Source organism: Bubalus bubalis, chromosome 16 (genome assembly GCF_019923935.1).
Source record: "Bubalus bubalis isolate 160015118507 breed Murrah chromosome 16, NDDB_SH_1, whole genome shotgun sequence".
NCBI classification, from domain to species: domain Eukaryota; kingdom Metazoa; phylum Chordata; class Mammalia; order Artiodactyla; family Bovidae; genus Bubalus; species Bubalus bubalis.
This window is the reverse complement of record NC_059172.1, coordinates 44,933,302-44,953,709: the sequence shown is the minus strand read 5'-3', so window position 1 is coordinate 44,953,709 and position 20,408 is coordinate 44,933,302. Positions and strand designations below refer to the sequence as shown.

The window sequence follows — 20,408 nt, the reverse complement described above, 5'->3', positions numbered from 1 at the left end:
CTCAGATCATGAACTCCTTATTGCCAAATTCAGACATAAATTGAAGAAAGTGGGGAAAACCACTAGACCAGTCAGGTATGACCTAAATCAAATCCCTTATAATTATACAGTGGAAGTGAGAAATAGATTTAGGGACTAGATCTGATAGACAGAGTGTCTGATGAACTATGAACAGAGGTTCATGACATTGTACAGGAGACACGGATCAAGACCATCCCCATGGAAAAGAAATGCAAAAAAGCAAAATGGCTGTCTGAGGAGGCCTTACAAACAGCTGTGAAAAGAAGAAAAGTGAAAAGCAAAGGAGAAAAGGAAAGATATAAACATCTGAATGCAGAGTTCCAAAGAATAGCAAGGAGAGATAAGAAAGCCTTCCTCAGCAATCAATGTAAAGAAATAGAGGAAAACAACAGAATGGGAAAGACTAGAGATCTCTTCAAGAAAATTAGAGATACCAAGGGAACATTTCATGCAAAGATGGGCTCAATAAAGGACAGAAATGGTATGGACCTAACAGAAGCAGAAGATATTAAGAAGAGGTGGCAAGAACACATAGAAGAACCGTACAAAAAAGAGCTTCATGACCCAGATAATCACAATGGTGTGATCACTCACCTAGAGCCAGACATCCTGGAATGTGAAGTCAAGTGGGCCTTAGAAAGCATCACTACAAACAAAGCTAGTGGAGGTGATGGAATTCCAGTGGAGCTATTTCAAATCCTGAAAGATGATGCTCTGAAAGTGCTGCACTCAATATGTCAGCAAATTTGGAAAACTCAGCAATGGCCACAGGACTGGAAAAGATCAGTTCTCATTCCAATCGCAAAGAAAGGCAACGCCAAAGAATGCTCAAACTACCGCACAATTGCACTCATCTCACACGCTAGTAAAGTCATGCTCAAAATTCTCCAAGCCAGGCTTCAGCAATATGTGAACCGTGAACTTCCAGATGTTCAAGCTGGTTTTAGAAAAGGCAGAGGAACCAGAGATCAAATTGCCAACATCCGCTGGATCATGGAAAAAGCAAGAGAATTCCAGAAAAACATCTATTTCTGCTTTATTGACTATGCCAAAGCCTTTGACTGTGTGGACCACAATAAACTGTGGAAAATTCTGAAAGAGATGGGAATACCAGACCACCTGACCTGCCTCTATATGCAGGTCAGGAAACAACAGTTAGAACTGGACATGGAACAACAGACTGGTTCCAAATAGGAAAAGGAGTACGTCAAGGCTGTATATTGTCACCCTGCTTATTTAACTTATATGCAGAGTACATCATGAGAAACACTGGGCTGGAAGAAGCAGAAGTTGGAATCAAGATTGCTGGGAGAAATATCAATAACCTCAGATATGCAGATGACACCACTCTTATGGCAGAAAGTGAAGAGGAACTAAAAAGCCTCTTGATGAGAGGAGAGGAGAGTGAAAAAGTTAGCTTAAAGCTCAACATTCAGAAAACTAAGATCATGGCATCTGGTCCCATCACTTCATGGGAAATGGATGGGGAAACAGTGTCAGACTTTATTTTTTGGGGCTCCAAAATCACTGCAGATGGTGACTGCAGCCATGAAATTAAAAGACGCTTACTCCTTGGAAGAAAAGTTATGAGCAACCTAGATAGCATATTGAAAAGCAGAGACATTACTTTGCCAACAAAGGTCCATCTAGTGAAGGCTATGGTTTTTCCAGTGGTCATGTATGGATGTAAGAGTTGGACTGTGAAGAAAGCTGAGTGCTGAAGAAATGATGCTTTTGAACTGTGGTGTTGGAGAAGACTCTTGCGAGTCCCTTGGACTGCAAGGAGATCCAACCAGTCCATCCTAAAGGAGATCAGTCCTGGGTGTTCATTGGAAGGACTGATGCTAAAGCTGAAACTCGGTACTTTGGCTACCTCATGCAAAGACTTGACTCATTGGAAGACTCTGATGCTGGGAGGAATTGGGGGCAGGAGGAGAAGGGAATGACAGAGGATGAGATGGCTGGATAGCATCATCGACTCGATGGATGTGAGTCTGAGTGAACTCTGGGAGTTGGTGATGGACAGGGAGGCCTGGCATGCTGCGATTCATGGGGTCGCAAACAGTCGGACACGACTGAGCGACTAAACTGAACTGATGGCGTCACAGTATAATCTCCCTAAGACCAAGTTTCTCCATCTCTAAAGTTGGGATAAGAATATGTCCCTTGACTTCCTCAAACCTAACAAGAGCAAATGAGCTGTCTACAGCACTGCTGTGTGCACTGTACGATGCTGGATCCATTACGGCTGCAGTACACAAGCCAGCGGTCAACCCAGCTAGTTCTACCCTTTTCAGAAAATGAGCATCTTTGCTTAGTCAGTACTCCTAAAGGACAGGTTGGGGACCATCATATACAAAGCCCTTTCTATGTGCCAGAGAAGGAGATCAGATCTACAGCTCACACTGGTTCAACACTTGTCTTCACAGCAATGCAATGTTTGTTACTATGTCACATTTTGCACCCAAGCAAAGAAACTTAGAGAGGTTCAAACATGTGCTGAATCACCAGCAGACCAAAATATGTAGTTGTCGGCCTGGCTTTAAAGTGCATCCTCATTCTATAAGTCAGTGCAGAATGCCAGGCTACGGTAACACAGAGGACAGGAGTGATCACTGTCCACAGGGACCTGCAGACCACGGGTGCCAGGGTGGTGTGCGGGTGTGACGCTGCTCAAGGCCTACACTGGCCAAGCAGGGCAGCATCAGGACCCAGGGCTCTTGGCTCCCTAGGCCGCCTTCAAGCCTCTGAGCCGAGAAGTGTGAAAACCTAGTGGGAGTTTTGGCTGCTGGGTGGGTGGTTCTGTGAGCACAGCTGGAGAAGGGGAGTGAAAGGAACTTAGGAAGTTGCACTGGAAGGTCAGCTCCTTCTGGCAGGGACCTTGGCCCTCTTGTTCCTTGCTGTGCCCCAGCAATGAGAACTTGGCATAAAATGGGGACTTAGTAAGTCTTGGTTGAATGAATGGGCGGATGGAGGAGGGACTTTCTTACATAATGGCCCCTGAATCTTTGGAAAGTGTCTGTGGACGAGGGTCAAGGAGAAGGGTTAGAACGGCCCCTGCCACCCCCGGCTCAGACCAGACACTGATCTGAGTCATGCTTTGTGAACCCTACTCTACCAGGGACCAGCAGTAGAGGAGGACCTGGGTCAGAATCAGCCAGCAGACCAGAATAAATCCTGGGACCACTGACCTGGCTTCTAGGATGGGATTTCCAGGGACAAATGACAAGCTCTGTGTTGTTTTGTCCCTCAAGGAATGGGTTTAGAATAGGGAAAACAAAGACCAAACACCTTGACTATGTCTGTCGTATGTATTGTGATTGAAGAGGCCATAAATCCAGGCATTACCTATGTGGGGTCAAATGAGAAAAGCATAGACAGGTAGTGTGTGCATGTATATACACACACCCACATGCACACACAGGATAGAGATCACATACGTGTGTTCAGATTTCACCTGTATGGTGACAAGTGTGTGTACATGCCCACATGCACACACAGAAGGACAGAGACCACATATGTGTGCACACACATGTGTGAGCATGGTGACAAGAGCTCTGGGTCTCCAGGAACTGTCCCACACCACTAGGCTGCTAGATGCTGATCGGGGCAGAGGCAGATCTGCAGAAGCAGACCAAGGGCCTTTTAAGAGAAAACAGAATCCCCTACTCTTCTCCTTCTCCCCAGGCGTGGGCCATCCAGCCTTCAGAGATAACCAGCCCCAGCTGGTTACCACTCACCAGAGGTACAGCCCTCTTCGCACTGGGTGGGAAAGTCATTCTCTCTAAAATAAGTTCCTGGATGGAGCAAAAGCCTTTGGTTTTGCCCAAAGCTGTTGTCTTTTGCTGGAATTTGGATAGTATCAGGAAAACAAGATTAAGGAGGAAAGAAGACTTTAACACCAGCATCAAAAACCAGGAGGGAGAGAGAGTTGTTAGCCTGGCTCAGGAGAGAAACAAAGAGCCCACTTCAGATTAAGACACCACATGAGAACAAATGTGGGCTGCTCAATTCCTGTATCAAGATGCTCCTCTGAAGTTAGTAAGGAGCGAGGATGGGCAGGGAGGGATGGGGAGGGGCAGGGGAATACAGATGTACCTATACATACAGATTGTGTGTTCGAGCCCTGGTGTAGAAAATCACGCAAGAACAGCCCAGCCTGCATCTCCAGTCCGTAGGACACATGTACCAGGGCAGTGAAGACAGCGTGTTTAATTGCACTGACATCTTCTGGGTGTAACTGTGGGGGAGCTCCACGTGTATGTACAGTATTCAGTCTCCTGTGTAGACCTCTGCTGTGTGTATCCAGCGGCAACCTGGAGTGGGCTCAGTACCCCTCGCTTATGAGACATGTTAAGACCAAAGAGCACTGCAAACAGATATCTCTAAGCCAAATGAGGGTCCAGACCTATGACACAAGATAAAAGGGGGAGAAGGTACTTTGCATGTGGCCTGACCATTCACTGGAGTTGAATGGCAGACAGTATATGCTGGGGTGTTTCAGTACCAGGGCAGAATGTGACTCAGAGGCCTTATAAATCCACCAACCCCCCTAGAGGAAGCATTCAGTTTGAGGAGAAAGGGCGGGACAACAAATACCCACACCAGGCACTTACTTCAATGACCTGACCTCCCTACCTATCTGAGGAGCAGGACAAACTTCAGATGTTAAATGGGGCCATGGGAGGGAATCAGATGTGTGGATTTCAACTGCTTTCAAGATGCGTGCACAGCCAAAGAGCACACCCTGGACATGGGCCAAAACCAGCCAGGGCTGGGCCAGGCAGAGCCCACGCATCCCCACTGCATTTGCTCCCAGAGCCAGGGCAAAGTGGAGCAAGGCTCCAGCAAGCCCTCGGAGAGCCTGGCCGACAGCCGACTCTTGACCATTCCCACCTCCTGAGCCAGAGTTGGCCAGGCTGTTTCAATTCGGTCACTCTGTAAACAGAGGTGTGGTGAGTGAAAGGTTTAAACATTCCTCTCCAGTTCCCAGTTGTGGGCTAAGTGGTGGGAGAAATCGAGTGAACAGAGCAGAGTGGTAAGTGTCTGGCTCAGAGAGCTTCCTGAGAGACGGCACTGGCTTGTCTAGGATGGAGTAGCCCAAAGTGGGGGTCCTTGGTCATCAGAGGAAAAGCGGCTGGGGTTTTCCTCTTGCCCTTGGGTTGGGGCAAGCTGATGACTGGGCTCCAGAAAACATCTTTCACTCAGTGAGACGTATGGTGGGTTACGGTGCCTCCCACAGAGCCTCTGAGTGGGGCGGCTCGGGGAGCAGAGGGGGACAGAGCAGTGGGGTACAGCTGCTCTGCCTACACCTGAGCTGACCCACTCACTCTCTTCCCCAGACCCCCAACTTGTCCCCTCCTACAGACAGGGCCTGCAGAGGACTAAGTACCTGCTCCTGAAGTCAGCATAACCATTGCTACATTCCAGGGAGCACAGCCCACAGTGGAAAAAGTGACCACTGATCACACAGCCCAGGGAAAGACAGGCAGCCACAGGGCCTGAGCTCCACCCTGGGCAGAGGGGCCGGCAGGACAAGGCATGACTGGCCAGCAGTTAAGAGCCTGTCGACGATCCAGAGACACGGAGACGAGTGCCGAGGCCTGCAGTCCTCTGCTGAGTGAGGGCGAGGGGGACGGTAAGCTCAGCACACACCCTTACAGCCTAATGTCTCTGAGTCTCCACATTTTATCTATAAAATGGGCACATCAATCAAAGCAACTTGTGTTATACCTTCCATGGATATGTAGCCATTCATATAAAATTATAATTTCTTGGACTCCCTGGTGGTACAGTGGAGAAGAGTCTGCCTACCAGTGTAGGAGACGCAGGTTCTATCCCTGGTCTGGGAAGATTCCACATGCTGCAGAGCAACTAAGCCTGTGCTCCACAGCTACTGAGTCCTCATGATCTAGAGCCCATGCTCCGCAACAAGAGAAGCCCAAGTACCACGACAAAGAGCACCACAGCCCCACTCTCCACAACTAGAGAAAGTCCACGTGTAGTAATGACGACACAGCACAACCAAAATAAAATAATTTTTTAAAAATTGTAATTTCTCACTAGGCCTGTGGGTTTCCAAACTATGTACCAAGGCACCCCCAAGGACCAAAGTGAATTCACAGAGGAGCTGCAGGATATTTTAAATTTTCTAGGGAAGCATGGTGATGCTTGTCATATACCTTGCAAAACACCCCTACCAAGTTATTATATTTGGATGTAAATACTTAACAAATGAAACTTTTAGGTATTTCTTTTGATCTGGGAGCACTGAGAAAAAAGTGACTAAGACATGAAAGGTGCCACTGAGTCAGGAAAGTTTGGGAACCTCTTTATTAGGCTCTGAACTCCTTAAAGGCGACGGCCCACTTATTAATCATCTCTGTATATCTACTCCCCTCAAAAACTAACAAAACTTTCAGCTTTAAAGTTGGCATGAAGTAGGGCCCAATAGACATTTGTTGAATGAATGAATTTAAAACAAAAAAGAATGGAACAGAATGTGTAAATGTAGCCTCTTCATCCACCTCTGCTACTAAAGGGCCATCATGTTCCTGATCTAAACTGCTTAGCAAAGTGAGATATCATCTCCTCCTCCCTGCTTAGGAGGCAGAGCTAATTTGCTTTACTTTAAAAAATACTCACTGGCATGTCCTCTTCACTCTCTACCCTGCCCTTCCTATAACCACACTGAAGGCTTTGAAGGTGGCTAAATGGTGCAAGGGAAGTTGACTGAATCCTACTCATGTCTTCCATGAGTGTGCAATCTGTGTAATTTATCAGCACAGACCCAGCCCGTGGCATTTCCCTTCCCCTCACCCCATCCACATGCAAAGAGAGATTAAACAACCCCAGACTAAAACTTACTCGCGGAGTCCTCTTCCTCGGAAACGTGAGGTTGAGATAGTGATGAGGAATGGATGACTTGGCCAAGCCGAGGTCAGCATTCTCTTCATAGTTTTTACGCCAAGAATCTGTTAGGAAATAAAAGTAAGACAGATTCGGATCCTGCCACTGCTCCCAGAGGGTGTCACTGAGACAAAGTCCCTCCAAAGTAACTCCCTCACCCCCAACTGAAGCTGCCAGGGCCTGTGTAGGGAGCTTGTGCCACTCTGTCAGTGAACTCCCAGTGACAAGGGCAGGTGCAGACCAGCCCCATGTGACACCTGCCACACAGGACCCACTTATATATACAGAAAGCGTTAGTCACTCAGTTGTGTCCGACTCTTTGCGACCCCATGGACTGTTGCCTGCCAGGCTCCTCCCATTGGTGGTATTTCCCAGGCAAGAATACCGGAGTGGGTTGCTATTTCCTTCTCCTGGGGAACAGAACCCGGGCACAGGGTCCACCCCTATTTAGGCTCAAAAGCAAAGAGAGGGCAGGGGTCAGCCCCAGAACAGAGGCCACCAGTGTGAAGAGCAGTGAGATGTAGGTGCAGAGCAGAGATGGCTCAGGGGCAGAGAAAGCCTCGTCCAAAAGCAGGTCCTTACCCACAGGCCTCAGAGGGGTGCCCCGGAAGAGCTCGTAGAACTTGGAGAGGTACATGACCATACTGAGCTTGTCGGGCTCCTGGACCGATGCCATCTCTTTGCCTGTGGTCACTGGGGGGATGCCAAACTCACGCTCTGCCACGTCAAATGCCAGCTGGTTGTTCTCCACAGCGTTGTCTTCATTCAAAGAGTCAAAGTTGCTACAGAATCAGAATGAAGTGAAGTTCAGGGAGAGGATGGAGAGGGATGAAGAGCTGAACAACCTCAGCCGTAAGGAGCACTGCAGGGGACACTGTTCCCGCTCGGATCCCTCCACCACCCCCCCCGACCCCTTAGCGGGGCTCAGCCAGGAGAAGTAAACCCTGTTCTCACTCAGGGAGGGACCAAATTAGATCTGGGCCATGAGAATGTCACTGGGCTGAAAACATAAAAAAATGATTGGAAAATCTATGAGCTATTTTATTTTTAAGTAGTTCCCTGATATTCTTTTCCTTTTAATTACAAAACTAATACGAGCTTCTTGTAAATAAAAGAATCAAGTTATATAAAGTAACAAGCGAGAGCCCTGTCCCCTTCTTGAGGCAACTTCACTTCTTAAAGGTACCAGTTGGGTACCTTTACTAGGTTGCCATCCAGCCTTCTGGACAAATTTGCTCATGGGTGTGAGGTTATACCGCAGTTGATTTTAAAACAACAGAATAGACATATAGTGCTTTTGACATCATAAAGCATTTCCACAAACATAATCCAAACTTCCTAATGACCTTGCTATTATTCCCAATTTATAGATGAAGAAGCAAATTCAGAGAAGATAAGGGGCCTGCCCAACAGTATACAGCTAACAGATCTGGGTCTCAAATCTAATTCTTTTGGCTGTAAAACCTCAAACCGGTCCCTACTTGAAGGTGCAAATGCTCAAATTTCCCCAAAGAAGAGAGTTTGGAATATCAGTGCAATCAATTTGTGAATCTGAGCCACTTTAGCTCCTCACAGATCAGACAAGCTGCAGGCAGAGTAACCAGTGTAAAGGGAAGAGAACAAACTGAAGAAAAAACTCAAATCCAAAGTATGCGAAGAGAATACTGAACCAAGGATTCTGCATGAAGAACAGCCCTGGTCTCCCTTGTCTCCACGGTCCCCTTGAGAAGTGAGGAGCTTGCCAGGTCCAACGGGGCCCCAGACTCACATTAGGTCCGGCCGGAAGTGGTGGATGATGGCGCACAGGGCCAGGCCACTCCGCCAGGATGTGGTCAGGTCGGTGACATTGACATGCTGGTAGCCCTCGGTCTGCTGCTGGCACCAGGTTAAGAGCTTGCTGGGCCTGATGTCTGACTCTGCAGCAGGAGATAGTGGTGAAATGCTTTGCAGAAATCTCAGCAGCTACCCTGGGGACCCCCTCCATCTGCCACCATGGGTGGGGACCCGGAGGAAAAGTATGGAAGTGAGGGGCTGTGGGCATGGGTACAGCCCTGAGGGGGTCCTATTGAGAGCATGCAGGATGCTGGGACAGGAAGCATGGTCTCTTGCAATAAAGAGTCCCTAAGACCCCTACTCTGTCCAGGTCCTGGTTAGAGGTCAGGAACATAGGGGTAAGGAAGACATGGACTCTGTCAATAGCACATTTATCCTGTGGGGAAGACAGACGCATTAGTGGGTGACAGTGATGGAGAAACCGTGCCAGGGGAGCAGGTTTGCTAGAGTCTGGCAGTGCCAGGGAATTCACCAAAGAGAGTCATGGAGGAGGTACATATGAACTGCTTCTAGAAGAGTGTCTAAGACAGAAGGAGGTCTCCAGGGAAGAGACAAGGACTGTGGCATGGCAAAGAATCTAGAAAAAGCTGCCATGTTATGTGAAATGGTTTATCAAAGGGCCAGCAGCAGTGGGGCGTGTGAATGTGGAGGGCAGAGAGGAGTGGCAGGCAGGACACAGGTCTGGGCAGCTGGTGCCTCTTTGAGCAGGATGGTGACCTGAGCACAGCTGGATGGACCCTGAGAAGTTGGCCATTTAGCCCTCCTTTCCTTTTGCACTGAGCGCCGGCCTTATGCCCAGTGCTGTGCCAGGCCCCAGAGACCAGTAAAAGAGCAAAGCACATGGAGCTGGTTATCTAACTGAGGAGTCAAGATTCCTCAGACTGGAAACAGGAGAAGAAAAGCAAGTCCCAGGGAAGTCATTCCAGTTCACTTTAATGTACCAAGCACTCGCCTCTACTTCAACCCGTGATATTATGGTTGGTATTGTCCTGTCCCGGGTTTACAGGTGAAGAAACTGAAGGGCAGAGATGAGAGGCACCTGGCCAAGGTCACTGGATCAGAACCAGGCTGCCTGCAGGGCCTGGGCCCCCCCTGCCACCCAGCCGGGCTGCTCCCTGCAGAGTTGGGGTGCCAGAAGGCCCTCTTACCTCGCCTAGAGAGGCCGACAGATCTCCTCATTGAGCCCAGCCTCTCAAGAGGATACTGGTGCAGCTCCTTAGTAATGTACAAATGCTTCACCTAGGGGGAGAGGGAACACAGCTGTCTGCCAGTTCTTCTCCAAATCCCAGTTGCAGGGCCTCTGACTTTTCCTCTCTCACTGAAGGGCATGACCATTGGCAAGGGAACCAGCAACCTGATACAGAGCTATGAATCTGTTATCCACCCAAATGTGGGGGAAGTCAAGAGTGAATATAGATAATTGGCTGATTTTTAAAATTCACACCATTTTTATGCTATTAACTGAAGAGGTTAGAGTTTGTGTGACTCTAAGTCAGAGAGAGAAAAAATAGACTCTAGAACCTCGGATGGAAAGGACTTGATATTTAATCAAGTAGATTATTCAAGAGAGCTATGCTCAGCAATGGGCTTCCCTGGTGGCTCAGACAATTAAGGATCTGCCCGCAGTTCAGGAGTGCGTGTGCTAAGTTGCTTCAGTCATGTCAGACTCTTTGTGACCCCATGGTCTGTAGCCCACCAGGCTCCTCTGTCCATGGGATTCTCCAGACAAGAATATTGGAGTGGGTTGCCATGCCCTCTTCCAGGGGATATTCCTGACCCAGGGATCAAACATGCGTCTCTCATTTATGTCTCCTGAATCAGCAGGAGGGATCTTTAGCACTAGTGCCACTTAGGAAGTCCAAATGCAGAAGACTGGGGCTCAGTCCCTGGGTCAGGAAGATTCCCTGGAGAAGGAAATGGCTGCCCAATCCAGAAATGGCTACAATGGCCCAATCCAGAATTCTTGCCTGGATAATTCCACGGACAAAGGAGCCTGGCAGGCTACAGTCCATGGGGTAGCAAAGAGTTGGACGTGAGTGAGTGACTAACACTTTTCACTCTTCATGCTCAGCAGTGCGTGTGCTCAGTGACTAGCAAACATGTAAATATGTGTACATATGTGGACACACACCTGCATGTTCCAGTTCTTTCCTGTGGGCTAGAGATTCTGACTACCCTGTGGCTTTCCTAGAGAGAGGAACTGCCCCACCTTTAGGCCAAGAGGCATTGGTGACCTCGGTCCCAGGACTGTGCCAAGATTTTAGGTGACCACCCCTTCCTACCACTCAGAGCACAGTGACCCAGACAGGACTCCAGGCAAGGCCTTACCTGATTCGGCTTGACGTAGTTTGAGTTGAGGTTTGGGTACCGTGTCACCGGGTCTAATGTGTACTGCTCAAAGTTCTTGTTGATGTTCTCTGGGGTCGTTTGAGGTAACAGTCGGTAAAGACTTTCTCTGGAGGGAGGCAGAGCTGGGGTCAAAGATTGCTCTTGCAACCTCGGGCCTTCGGTCCCACCCCTTCCCTCCACCAACCCCCCGCCCCCGCCCCCCTTCCCCTGTTCTCAAGAACTTCTTAGATGTGCTTGCATAACCCTTCCCAGCAACGCCTGGCCCTCCTGGTTCCTGAGATTTACAAAGCAAGGGAGGGTCAACAGGGTTGGGAGGAAGCAGGAGGAAGCAGGAGGGAGCCTGGGAGGTGGTGATGCTGGCCTCCTCCCCTGGGCAGAGGACAGGGACTCAGCTGGCAGCCCAGCGACCTGTGGTTTTGCTATAACTGCCACTCAGCCTCCTGTGGCTGCTCCCTCATGACCACAGGTCTCCACACCCAAGACCAGCAGAGGCCTGTCCCCACCCTCCAGCCCTGACTTTTCCCAGTCCACCAGCTGTCACAGCCATGTGGCCCACAGCAGGGGTCTGGGAGGAGGCTCAGGATCTCAGCAGTGGAAGAGGCCTAGGAGGTCAGAGCACCCAACCCTCCACGGAATGGGACTCAGTGCTGCAATGGAAGCTTCCCCTAGACCTCTTCTGGCTCCTCAGCAGTGCTGAGAACCCCAACTTTAGGGCTGCCCTGAAAGATGAAGATTTCTCTTTGGCATCCAAGACTTAAGAGCCTGGCCCCTAGGGAAGTAGATCATGACAGAGGTATGGGGATACTGAAGGTCAAATCGGCCACATGTGGGAAGGCAGAGAGAGCGGGGTATGGGCTCCAGATTTCATCCAGCCTCGCTCCCTCTCTGGCCTGAATTTTGACTCGGCCCTGCCTCCAGCTGAGGGTTCTGCTGTCAGTACTCACCTTTCAGCCAGAAGCTCCAGGGGAGAAGTGCCCTGGTCCCAGCTTTTCACCATCCATGCAGTGTCAAAGGCTGCCAGGAAGCCACGGGCACAGCCAGTGCCCATGGGCCAGAATGGCTACAAAAGACACATACAAAGTTCCAGTTGATTCCAGTGATTCCCAGCCTGCCATCCCATTCTATCCAGCACTTGGTGTTTGCCAGGCCCATGGAAGGCACTGGGAGGACAGAGAGGTGACAGGCACATCCCTGGGATTCACCACAAACACAAGTAACTGTAGCATAGTCTATGCAAGGTGCTATGACATGGAACAGCATAACTGCTTTGGGGGCTCAAAAAGGCAGAGGCAGACTCCCACCCACCCTGGGGGAGGGAGACAGAAATAATCAAAGAATACTTCATAGAAGAGGTACGTTCATGCCGATTTTAAAGAATGGATAGGATTCTGATCTTGATCCATTCCGGAACAGAGAGCAAAGGCTTGGTGGTAGGAAAATAACAGAGCCCGATGGCAGAACAGCCTGTCTGGTTTGGGTGCAGCAGAGAGCGTGGGAGGAGAGTGCTGAGAGAGAAAGCTGGGAAGGAGGACTGGGACAGCAGTAGAGGGCGTGCTGAGGGCTTACGCAAGGAGCTTAGGTCAGAGTCTGCACACCGGGATGAACAAGCATGGATTCACGAAGCTAAGTTCTAACTAAACTGTTCCATGTGCACCCAAAGCATGGTTTGAAATTTGATGCTAACGTGGGATACATGCATCAGCATTTTTCAGTCAGTGCTTACATTAAGATAAAAATTTCCCCCTCCTGAAAGCATTCATTTAATCTAAGAATGCTAGCATCTGCAGATTTTCTGGGAAGAATTTTGAGCAAGGAGGCCATGGACTTTGGAGCCAACACTCCTTTCTTGCTCCTATATGAACTCTATGCTGAAAGTCCACAGAGATCCACAGACTGGAGGAAGAAGTCTCAGGATCTACAAGCTCTAAGAAGGATGGCCCATGAAGTCCAGACTAGGGCCGCTTAATTTTGTGCTCCAACCGAGAAGCCAGCCCAGAAGAAACCAGAGGGGCAAGGGAAAGTGTTCCTGCAGGTACATAGGCAGAGTTGACTCCTCTGAATTTAGTCAAAGGACAAGCTCTGAGGCCAGGATGGGTTCGTCAGAGTCCTGCCAATTGGCTGAGAGCCTGTCCTTCCCCTGGGCTTCAGGACAGCAGATGCTGCCAGTGAGAAAAGCAATGTGGGGGGTCTATCTTCCAGCAGGAAGCAGGGGAATGCAAACGCAGGAGGTACCTCAAGCAAGCTGTCACCCACGAGGGCCACGAGCAGCTGGTGTGACTGCCGCTCGCGCACCAAGGCCGCATTCTCGGAGGCGTACATGGAGGTGAAGTCGAACATGGCCACGTCGGGCTGCCCGTAATGGTTCATGGCAAAGTCTAAAGATGGCAGCTGGTAATTGGTGGCGAAGTCTGCAGCCTCGCGTGCGTAGGAAAGCAGGTTGTCCTGGTTCACATTCTCCGTGCACAGCAGCATCTCTGTGTCGATATAGTCCTGGGGGAAAGAACAGGAGCACAGTGTAGCAACTTGCCCCTCAAGAGGGCAAAGAGTCATATCCACTTCTTTGCAAAAGGACTTGGAATGGATTTGCAGAAAGGCTAATTGAGAGAGAACTGGAAAACTGGGGCCCAGGGAACAAAGAGGAACCAAACCAGTCATCTGGAATGTTGAGAGTTATGATTAAGCATCACATTTGGCTTTGAGCTTCCTGGCATCCAAGGCAAAAGGGAAATGAGATATGTTACAGGGCTTTCCTTATCAGAAAGAAGGAAGCATAGACATTCCTAGGGGAGGCAATTTATTCCTGGCACTAAATTCTAAAAGAACTGTCTGACATAGGAATTTTGACAGAGAGCAGTGTGTTGTAATGAACAGTGTAAATAATGGTCCTGCAGAAGTGCAGAAGCATATGTCATATGGCTGGTTCTTATGATAACGTTCAGTAAAATTAAAAGACAAAAAAGCGAGTGAGTAGGAGTGATTTTACAATGGACTAAGCTAAGCTAATGTGGTCCAGAAATGCTGTGGCTAGTGGTCAAACAAATCTGAAAAAGAAACGGGTAACTGGCATAACTCTCAAAGTTTCTCTCCAAGGTCAGTTACCCCTTTTCTCAAGAGGCTAAGGGCTCCTCAGGGCCCTGCTTTGTTCTTACAGTGTTAATGTTGCACTTTCCCACTGGGAGGTAGAGAACCCTGAGCTTAGAAGACTAGGATATCCCCCCTGGAGGGACACTGGCGATGATCTCGAGGACATCTCCCAGAGCCAAATCTGCTCATAGTGTGGCTACAGAAACGAAAAGACCACCTTTCCCAAAAGGTGACACAGAACATGTAAAGCCCTGGGGCGCAGGGCAAGGACTAGTGTGTAAGACTAACATGGACCTTGCGTCAGTGAGATCAACAGGTCAAATTCCATCTCTGTTTATTGATTACATTGACTGTAAATTTGGGCAAGTTATTGAACTTTTCTGAGTCTCCGTACTCTTATTTGTAAAATTTGAAATTGCAAAATGAGATTAACAAAATCTACTCCATAGAATCATGTGAGAACTGAATGAGAGTGTGTACATGGCTCCCTAGCCCAAGGCCTAGGAATTGGGAAGTTTACAATGACTGAGATTCCAGTCTGTAATAAGTAACAATGGCCAAACTGCAGTATGTGCTGAAGTGCATCCCCGACACCCCAAGAGTAACGGCATGAGCATTTACAAAGGTCTTAGATGGCACAGCCTCAACCACAAACAGCGACCTACTGTGGCAATTTTCCCAACAGCCATGATTTCCCCCAAATTCCAGTATTTCCACATCCAAACCACGTCAACTAAATTGAACCCAGAGTTGGCCCAAGAGCCTTTTGTCGGGTCACAGCTGGAGCTCCTGTTACTGGCTTTCCTTTCTCATACTTATTCTTAGATCACAAGATCACTCTCCTCCCTGAGGGTATGGGAGGTTGAATGGAGAAATCTCAAAAATATCCCCTCTTCAAAACGTGCCACAAGCACCGTTATGGAGGACTGGGTGATGGATGAATGTGGACACTGTATGATGAAGGTGGCACCCGGTGCTGATGCCACATGCAAGACTGTGGGGACCTGGCCAAGGGGCGGACCCCTGCTGTGCTGGGATGACAGCCACCTCCCCCAGGGCTGCTGGGAGGAGCCAAGGGGTCTTGCTGGGCTGGAGGTCCCAGATGAGAGGGTGGATGGTAGAACAGACTTATAGGAAACAGGCGAGTACAGGATGAGAGGAAAAAAGTGGGAATGGGGCTATAAGAAAGAGGGTAGGGCCGAGGAAGGAGAGCCAAATGAAGATACAGGCAGGAGGTGAGTTTGGGCCTCATTTTGCACAGGCCTAGGGAAGACAAGTTGGGTCCTAGACGGAGGTGGGGAGGGAGAGAGGGAAGCAGGAAACATGAAAGAAGAGTGGGGAATCCAACAGGTATGGAGGTGGAAGGAGGCTGTAGACCAGAAAAGAAGGTTAGGCAACACCTGTTCACTGCTTCAGATGAGGGCAGACTCCGCACAGGGAGACCAGCTGTGATATGCATCCGTCCACCTCACACTCCAGGCCTCCAAGCTCCCTTCTACTGGGGTTAAGACCAAGCCTGCTTGTTCATAGGTCAGAGAGGCAGGGGCCTGGAGGGACACACGCAGCTCAGAGCCCAGAGGCGGGGTTCCTATAGGAGAAACTTTACTCTCCCTTTGGTAGTCACGGGAAAAGGCCCAGAGATCAGCAGGAATAGATGGGGAAGCAGGTCAGTTAGTCATTCAGCAAACATTCGCTCAACACATTATGTATCTCAAGGAAGATGCTGGCCCGTATACAGACAAGAAAACAGGATTTGCCATTCCTCTGGGAGCAAGTAAAGAAGGGCAATTTAAGTAGATTGGGGTAGACAGGTCAGCTCTCGGCTTGTGCAAATACTATAGGGCTTGGCTGGACACCTGGAGACTCCATGCAGGACCCCTGAACCAAATGGTGTCTAGTTCTCCCATGTCCAGTCTGGCCTCCAATTTCTAGAGTTCATGTCTTATATCTCAAGGACCCTCTGCACCAGCTCAGATGATGCTCCCAGATGCTCTGAGGCAGAAGGAAGGCCTTGATGGGGTCAACCATGGGCCCCCAGCTCCTGCAGTAATTATGGGACCAAAGCTCAAAGTACCCACCCACCTGTGCCATGGCACAGAGCCTGAGGGTAGCATGGAGGGGCTTTGGCAATGCCAAAAAATCAAGTCACCATGAGCAACATGTTGTGGCCAGGAAAAACACCCTGGGATGACCAGGAGGAACCTCAGCATCCCAGAAGGCCAGAGTTTTCAGCCAGTGACATGGGAACCCTAATTCAAACTTGGCTTGACTCCCCAGAGATGGGCTAAGAAGAACTTGTGTAGCTCCTTCCAAGCCAAGGTACCCACCGTACCTGCACCTGGGGCCCTAAATAGTCCTTCACTATCTGACACAGGCATCCCAATGCAGGAGGTAATTTTGGGAGGGACATCTGTGGAGCAGAGGGAAAAAGGGGGCACGGCCTTACCTCCCCCAGACCGGGTCAGTAGTGGGGCACCAGATGTTGAAACCCACATCCGCTGACTGGGCTAAGTTGGCTTCATTCACTACCCCCCTTTCCATTCCCAGCCTCCTGTCCAGCAACTCAGGCTCTCAGCAAAGCCCTGAGCTAATGCAGAGGAGGCCCAAGGGAGGGCTGGGTTACTAAAGCCGCCCAGCCGGCTGCCAGCACAAGCTGGCATGAGGATAGGCGCATTCTTCTCTGACAAGCGTCAATGAATGGTCACCATGCTACCTGGGCTACAGGCCGACCCCCTGAGAGCAGGCTGGCCTTGGATTGCATGATCCTTATCTTAAGGCCATAGCAGCAGTGGCAGCAGCAACCAGGGCTCTGGAAGGATGGAACCCTGATCAAAGAAGCTGTCAACCCAGGGCCGGTCACTCCATGTGCTCTTTCCTTGCAGCCCTGCTCTCTGTATAAGCATGAAGGTGCAAAAGCAGGAAGCAGAGGCCAGGAAGGACAGCAGGTCAAAAAAGCAGGTGTCCAAACCGTCAATGGGGTTGCACAGAGTCGGACACGACTGACGCGACTTAGAAGCAGCAGCAAACCAGGCAGAGAAGTTGCGGAGGGAATCTACAAACCTGCAACATGTCAGTGCTCTGCATATATTTTAAAATATATTCCTCTGAACAATCCTTTTAGATAGAAACTATTATTCCTATCCTGCAGATGAGAAGACTGAGGCTCAGAGAAGACAAGCAGCTTAGTCACAGGCCTGAGTTAATACATGGCAGAGCCAAGATTCAACTTGAGTCTTCTTGACTACAATAACCCTTTCCCCCAGACCATGACAATGGGGCCACAGCGTGAAATTCACAGGAAAATGTGCCCATGTCCCACTAGGACAATGAACCACCATCTGCCTCAAATTATGTGTGACAGCCCAGAAAAGGAAGGAGGGGTAAATGAGACACATAGTAAAGACCCTCACTGGCACCTGGGTGAGAATCTTAGCAACCCCCTCGTCCAGCTCTCTGCAGGAACACCCCTGCCTCTTATTGTTAGTGTGGGCTCCTCCATCCAACATTCATGCGCCACCAAGGAGGACTTGGTTGGGGGTGGTGCCTTCCTCTACAGTCCCCACCCCACACCCCGACTCAGTTTCTACTCCCACACTCGCTGATGCTACCAGCCCAGGTCCCAGAGGGAAAGACAGGATCAATACACAGCCAAGAGATAAGAAATACGTACATTAATGATGACACCTTTGTCAAGCAAGCTCTGCTTCTTGGCGGTCATGACAAAATAGTGGGTGCAGTCCTTGTAGTAAACAATGTTCTCAAGATCAATCCCTGAAAAGAGAAGGTTATGGACACAATATTACTTCTTCAGCGCCTACTGTGTGTTAGGAGTCCTGCTTTGTCTCATTATAGGTCTCAATATTTATCTGCAAAATATTTGTGTTAGACAAGTTTTGAAGATATAGAAGGCTGGCAAAGATAAAGTCGAGTGCCGGAATTTACCCAAGTCAACACAGCCTTTGTAGTCCCACAAAGATACTATTTTCTTTTTAAATTGAGATATAACTTTGTGCAGGTTTAAGGTGTTCAACATACTGATTTGATATATTTATATAATGCAATACAATTAAGCCTCTATTTCTTTTAAAACTCACAAAGCTCTTCGGGGCTGTGGACCAGTATTTCCAAGTCAGAGCTGAGCACATGCTGCAGAAAGGCACAGTGCTGTTCATGGCACGGCAGTTAAGTGGCAACAGAACCAGGATTTGAATCATAGTGTGTCTGAATCCAAGTCCCATCCACCGTTTCCTCCATGTGAACAGAGATGCAAGAGCTATGTGAATTCTCCAAAGCCTAAGAGACATTTCTACCATCCTCCTGTTACGTGTGAAAACCCAGGTGGCTCTGGTAGAGCAAGTCAGAGGACTGGATTTTATCTTTTTGTGCTTTCCTCCAACTGCGAAAGACTTTTTAGGCTAGGTTTCTCCATTTAAAACAATGCCATAAAATAACAGCTTAGCTCAGTGTTTCTCAAAGGAGGATCTCTAGCCAGCACCATCACCTGAAGACTTATTAATGCAAATAACTGGGGCCTGACCCCAGCCTACAGAATGGGAAACTCTGGGGGGTCTGGCCAGCAATCTGTGCTTGAAGAGGCCTTACAGGTGATTCTGATTCACCCTCATGTTTGAGAACCACTGGTGTGGCTTCTTAGGAGAAAAAGGAACAGGTTTAAGGCAACTTAGCAGTTATCACAGAGGCGTGCTGGGTAACCATGGAAACCGCTTTATTACTGTTAAATAGGAAACAGCCATCCACGCCTATGGCCCCCAGAGGATCCAGGAAATTCAGGGCCGTCACTCTGTGAGGGCACTGTTGTCAAAAAAAGGCCAAAGGTGACGACCGCAACAAAGTGTGAAGGAACTCATTGAAATATTTGGAAAAACACACTCAACATCCTGTTATAATTTATATTTGGTGGTTGGTTTACTGTCTTGGTTTTTGAGGGGAAGGGAGGGCTGGAGAATTCTTAAATCATTCAAAAGGGCATAATATGCTGGGAGGTAATATTTTTTAAAAAATAATGCCACTGTGGTGACTCAGAAGGTCATGCAGTGGGCACACATCACTGGCCAGTGAGAGGCAGAGTCTGGCTCAATAACGGATCCCATTCCTAGAAAAGGACCTTACAGAAATAATCCAACAGCAGCTTTATCAGTAACAGTAAATAACTGAAAAGTTTGAATCAGAAGTCCGCAAACTTTTACCGTAAAGGGCCAGAGAGTAAATATTTTGGGCTTTGAGGGCTATCCAGTCTGTGTTGCAAGCCCTCATGGCACCAAGGTAAACAAGCCGGCCTGGCTGCATTCTCATAAACTTCTATTGATGGACAATGAAACTTGAATTCATAAATTTTTTATTTTTCCTTTAAATTTGTTCTTTTGATATTTCTGCAGCCATTTAAAAATATTAAAATCATTTTTAGGTTGAAAGCAATACAAAAATGCATGGCGAGTCATGGTTTGCCAACCCCTGGTTTAAATACTTTAGCAGTGAGTGACAATATATTCCCTGCATGAGCTATTCCAAACAAACCTGACTGTCAGGAGGACTGGGGACAATGGACAACATTTAAAATGTGATGCTGAATTAGAAAAGCAGAATAACAGTATTGACACTATGGTGACAGCTCCAGCCATGTAAAAAGTAAGGATGCCAGTGCAGAGTTACCGAAAAGGACTACACAAAAAGGATTGTTCCTGGGCCAGGCGGTGCTGGGTGGTAATCATTTATTTATAGTATAAAAGTTTTATTTAACATTGCTACACTGCCTTTTCAAGGAGACACATATATATTTCAAAGTCAGGTTAAAAAGAAAGGAAAAAGAATCTGAATTTTACTCAATTGGGAACAAGAGTTTCACCCTTCTTCTCCCTCACCCTGCATGATTTTTTCTCCACTATAGTTACAGACCACCTGACATGTTAGTAATTGATTTGACTATTGATGGTCACCCCCGACCCCCACAACACCTATAGAATATAAACTCCGAAAGAGGGATTTTTGTTTGTTTTGCTAACCCCTCTATCTCATGCCCTTGGAAAATGGATGGTAGGTGTTCAATAAATATTTGTTGAGGAAACGAATGAGTCCTTTCTCCAAGTCCCACGGTTGAGAGACAACCGATGCCCGTGGGTGTCGTGACCCTCCCTCCACATCCTTGACCATCCCTGGAGGGAAGGGCAGCTGGCACACCGATAAAAGCACCTATG

At 48.5% G+C, this 20,408-nt stretch overlaps 1 protein-coding gene across 17 annotated transcripts in view; it reads right to left on the bottom strand.

Annotated features, from left to right (window-relative positions):
• MICAL2 (microtubule associated monooxygenase, calponin and LIM domain containing 2) overlaps positions 1–20,408 on the bottom strand; it is a 242,704-nt gene that overhangs the window by 116,920 nt on the left and 105,376 nt on the right. For all 17 annotated transcript variants that reach the window (XM_025266658.3, XM_044929529.2, XM_044929531.2 and 14 more), the window contains exons 8-15: positions 17,867–17,967; positions 13,345–13,602; positions 12,057–12,172; positions 11,092–11,218; positions 9,912–10,002; positions 8,699–8,846; positions 7,513–7,712; positions 6,889–6,995 (exon numbers count right to left, since the gene is read on the bottom strand). In XM_025266658.3, the coding sequence (XP_025122443.3) occupies positions 6,889–6,995; positions 7,513–7,712; positions 8,699–8,846; positions 9,912–10,002; positions 11,092–11,218; positions 12,057–12,172; positions 13,345–13,602; positions 17,867–17,967 (1,148 nt within the window). The remainder of the gene's footprint in view (positions 1–6,888; positions 6,996–7,512; positions 7,713–8,698; positions 8,847–9,911; positions 10,003–11,091; positions 11,219–12,056; positions 12,173–13,344; positions 13,603–17,866; positions 17,968–20,408) is intronic.